Source organism: Zingiber officinale, chromosome 11A (assembly GCF_018446385.1).
Source record: "Zingiber officinale cultivar Zhangliang chromosome 11A, Zo_v1.1, whole genome shotgun sequence".
Lineage (NCBI taxonomy): Eukaryota > Viridiplantae > Streptophyta > Magnoliopsida > Zingiberales > Zingiberaceae > Zingiber > Zingiber officinale.
Window position 1 is genome coordinate 1162950 of NC_056006.1, and position 5070 is coordinate 1168019.

The 5070-nt window shown below is 42.0% G+C and overlaps 1 protein-coding gene across 1 annotated transcript; it reads left to right on the forward strand.

The window, feature by feature from the left end:
• The first annotated feature begins 944 nt into the window (after window positions 1-944).
• On the forward strand, window positions 945-4630 carry LOC122031685 (putative wall-associated receptor kinase-like 16). Its single transcript, XM_042590785.1, has 3 exons — window positions 945-1823; window positions 1913-2077; window positions 3337-4630. Exons 1-3 carry the CDS (start codon window positions 947-949, stop codon window positions 4494-4496), a joined length of 2202 nt encoding a protein of 733 aa, XP_042446719.1. The 5' UTR covers window positions 945-946; the 3' UTR covers window positions 4497-4630.
• Window positions 4631-5070: the final 440 nt, after the last annotated feature.

Genomic DNA, 5070 nt, shown 5'->3' on the forward strand with positions numbered 1-5070 from the left:
TCCACACAAATATGAAAGGGAAGATGGTAGTGTCTCTGCCGATTCAATGTATGCTTATGAAGCTATTGCTTCTACTGCCGTTGTTGCATATCAAAACTTCAATCCAAAGGGGTTATACTTATATCCGCTCCATCCCCACGACAAATAGTCACCTAAATGGACACCATCATATAGGGGTTTGTTCAAGCTATTGTGAAGAAAGTTTACAGTACAATGAAAGTTTCTATATGCATTTCTAACAAAGAAAAAAAGCTATTCTTTCACCATTTGCTAAATCATCACAAGCCTATTACAATAAATTTAAAAAAAATTCAAGAAATATCTCAAGCCTTCTGAAATTTTGAAGAAAAAAAAATGACACGAGGAACATAGATCACACTCACAAGGACCTGATCAAATGTTGCTGGTCAACTCTTAAAATTTAGTGTTATATTAATCATCAAAGAAAAAGAAAGAAAAACTGAAGCATCAGAATTGCATTTCCAAATTGACAGGTCTAAATCCACGTGCCATTTAGTAGTTGACCCCCAAAATTCTACGCATTAAATAGGGAGATCGAGTCAAAAAAATTTAAAAAAACAAACCAAATACTCACTACAGACTAATGTAATCTAGTTAGAAAAGAAGTCAAGAAGGATAAACAAAGAAACCAGTTGCAACCTGTCACTTTAATGAGAGCACAAGATAAACAGGATTTCTGAAAAAAAAAAACAAAAGGAAAGAGAATACATCTAGATATTACCAGGTCTGATCTTAAAGCAGTTAACATCATATACCATGATATAATAGAATAATAGATATTACAAGTTCTTATTTTTTAAGCAGTTAACATCCTATGACATGATATGATAGAAATGTAAGCATTTTTCTATAGGGTTTTAAGATCTATATAATGAGAATTGTGTCTGAGTTGGTTGCCTCAACTATCAGTAGTGAATTAGCAGCCATGTCTTCAGCAATAGCATTGGTGTCTTTGCTGTTCCAGCTGCTGCTTGCAGTTGCATCTCCTGTGCCTGACAGCAGTTGCCCGACAAAATGCGGCGACGTGGATATTCCTTACCCTTTCGGCGTCGGCATTAACTGCTCCTGGGGAATTCGTTTCAATCTGACCTGCGACGAGGTGGAAACCGGCGTCAAGAAACCATTCTTGTTCAATGTCGAGGTCCACAGTGTCTCGCTGCTCATGGGCCAATTACGCTTCCTCAACCCCATATCCTCGGCGTGCTACAATCCAAATTACAACAATGTCACTTACACATCCTGGTGGATTAATTTCGAAGACACCCCATATAGGTTCTCTGATCTCCACAACAAGTTCACGGGCATCGGCTGCGATACCCTTGCCTACATAATCGGCTCCCACGAGAGCAATATTAGCTACCAGAGTGGTTGTGTGTCCATGTGCGACGATGAAGAGAGCATCGTCAGTGACTCCTGCTCCGGCATGGGTTGCTGCCAGACTTCCATACCCAAGAATCTCAAATACTATGAAGTCAGCTTTGATGAGTATTTCAACAACTCGGCTATTTGGAGATTTAGCAGATGCAGCTACGCCGTCTTGTTGGATGCCGAGTGGTTCGAGTTTCAGACATCTTACATCACCACGACCCAATTGATGCAAATCAACAGTGATGGCAGGGTGCCGGTGGTCATAGACTGGGCCATCGGCAACGAGACGTGCGAGGTAGCAAGTCACGACTTGAGTTCTTATGCCTGCATCAGCAATGACAGCGAGTGCATCGACTCCTCCAATGGCCCTGGCTATCTCTGCAACTGTTCGACAGGATACCAAGGCAATCCTTACGTCTCCGACGGATGCCAAGGTCTGTCTAATATATTCTGCTTTCAGTTATGTTTTGACTCTCTGATTGCAACGGTGCCAACTACTGTTTCTTTTGCACTTCAATTTTAGACATCAACGAATGCAATCAGCAAAGAAATCCATGCTCAGATGGCATCTGCCAGAACCTGCCTGGTAATTATAGTTGTGACTGCCCCGAAGGCAAGCACGGTGACGCTTACAATGGAACATGCATCCCAAATCAGAAGCTTTCCTTGGCGGTGAAAGCAGTTATAGGTAAGGTTCTTTCCCTGAACGGGCATCCGATTCCCTAACGTTGTTTCTTCAACTCTTCATCTGTTTATCCACTCAAGAATATAATTAAGATAAGATATCCTGAGTGATCCTCTCTATATATTGGCAGTAGAAAAAGAAGAGAATGAATATGCCCAATTTTCATGTCTTGTAGTGTTGGGGTTGAATCAAAGTTTTATATTAAAAGTTTTGGTAAAAATTATGAAATTAAAAGGATGGATGATATCTCTATTGGTATAAAATTTTTTGGAGAGAACCTAAGAGTAAAGTCATGAGGGCCTAGGCTCAAAGTGGATAATATCATGCAATTATGGACATATGTGGATATCCTTTCGGTCACAACAAATAGTATCAGAGTCATAGTCCAGACCAGATGCCATGTGGGACGGTCTTGAACGAAGTTGAGGGTGAGGTCGGAGTAGGTCAGGGTGACCGGATATTCGTGGAGAATCCGAAGTAGGTCAAGGTGACCAGATGCTTGTGGGGAGGTCTGGAGCAGGTCAGAGTGATCAGTACTTGCGGGAGGTGAGTAGGTCAGGGTGACTGGATACTCACAGGGAGACTCAAAACAGGTCAGGGTGATCGGATGCTTGCGAATAAGCCCGAAACATGTCAAGATTGACCGGATCCAACCCCTTACGGGGAGGTCCGATATAGGTCAGGATGATCGGATGCTTGTGGGAAAGACCCCGAAGCAGGTCAGGGTGATCAGGTACTCGCGGGGAGGCCCGGAGTAAATCAGGATGACTGGATGCTTGCGGGGAGACCTGAAGCAGGTCATGGTGACTAGATGCTCGCAGGGAGGTCCGGAGTAGGTGAAGGTAACTGAGTGCGGATTCTTGCGGGGAGGTCCAGAACAGATCAGGATGATGAGATGCTCGCGGGAAGGCCCGAACCATAAGAGTAATTGTAGTCCTTTGTTTAAGGGGAGGATTATTGGAGATAATATCATGTCATTATAGAGATATATGGATACCTTTAAATACAACATGTAGCTTTGAAATCCACCAAATGAGGTTGGATTTACTTAGATGGAAATTCAGGAGGGAGAGGGAATTAAGAAACAGATAACAAAACAACACCTAGAACATGAATCACTCTCCTATCTTTCCATCCAACTAAAACACCAAACATAAAACAAAAGATTAATTATCTGTGAAAGGATAAATTACAGCATCTTAATTTTCATTGGTTTTATTTAGTTTGGATGCTCACGTTCTGTGATGTTGATGGGTTCACAGGCACCTCCATCAGCTTGACTTTCTTACTAGTATTTGGCATGTGCATCTGTATGATTTATCAGAGAAGAAAACTTATCCAGTCAAGGAAAAGATATTTCAGTGAACATGGGGGCATGCAATTACTGGAAGAGATGAGAAAACTAAGTCTTGCATTTAGGATCTTTTCAAAAGAAGAATTAGAGAGGGCAACAAATAGATTTGACAAGAGCAGAATTCTTGGACAAGGCGGATATGGAACTGTTTACAAAGGAGATATGGGAGACAATCAGTTTGTCGCCATAAAGCAGCCGAAGGTTATAAATGAGAGACAAAAGAAAGAATTTGGAAAGGAAATGCTTATTCTTTCCCAAGTCAATCATAGGAACATAGTCAAGCTCTTGGGCTGTTGTTTGGAAGTGGAGGTTCCCATGTTGGTCTATGAGTTTGTCCCTAATGGTAACTTGTTTGAACTAATCCACAGCAGGAACATAGATAACCTCCCTTTGGCTGTGCGTTTAAACATTGCTCGTGATTCTGCTGATGCTCTTGCTTATTTGCACTATTCGGCTTCGCCTCGAATCATTCATGGAGACGTGAAGTCTGCCAACATCCTCCTACATGAAAATTACACTGCAAAAGTTTCTGATTTCGGAGCTTCAAGGCTAAATCCCAAGGATGAAGACCAGTTTGCTACTTTGGTTCAAGGGACCTGCGGTTACTTAGACCCCGAGTACCTTCAAACATGCAAATTAACTGAAAAAAGTGATGTTTATAGCTTTGGTGTAGTGCTCTTAGAATTACTGACACGTAAGAAGGCAATTTATTTTGAAGAAAATGGAGAAGAAACGAGTCTTGCATCAAGCTTCATTTTGGCCAAGAAAGAGGATCGACTCGAGGAACTCTTGGACAATCAAGTGACTAGTGAAGGAGATGCAGAGCTGATTGAAAGGATTGGAGAGATGGCAGTGCAGTGCTTGAGTATGAAGGGAGAAGAAAGACCTACGATGAAGAATGTGGCCGACCAGCTAAACAGCATAAGAAAGTTCAAACAGCACCCATGGACACCACCAAATGCTGAGGACATTGAGAGCTTCCTTCCTGTTCCATCAGATGCTCAAATGTCCACCGGTAACACTAGTTATATTCCAAAGGTTGCATTGTGCATTGAATATGCAAGGTAAAGATATGGTCCCTAAAGTTGTCAGTCTTGAGCGTTCCTCCCAAGTTGAACTATCAGTTGTAGCAATTAAGTCTCTTGGTGAGGGTTATGTTTGTTTACTAATTATTTAGTGGTAAGATAAAGAAGTGTGTGCTATGGTTCAAATCTAAGATTTTCTCACTTCCAAAAGTTTTCAGATTTTAAAATTATTTGAAAGCATTTTTATATTTAATAAGAAATAGAATTAAAACAAAATGAATAAATTTGAACGGGCCTCCAAATGAAGGTCATGCTCGACCTTTGCTTTGCCGTGGTAATTGATGGGTTCTTTTCATCGGGTTCCTCCTATCATTTTTTCTCCGCTGCATAGCCACGCAAGCCTAGGGCGGATCACGTGGTCAACTGCACGAGCGATACGCCATCCACTACCCAACCACATGAGCGAGCCATTGCATATGGGGAGACAACCGCTTGTCTGTACCATCAACACTGTCTAGCCATTGACCTGAGCTCGCTTTCCCGTGGGCAGCCTTACCAGGGCCAGGGACTGTCGGAGGTAAAGTGCGCTCAACTAAAATACTTCCTCCTTCCCTAAC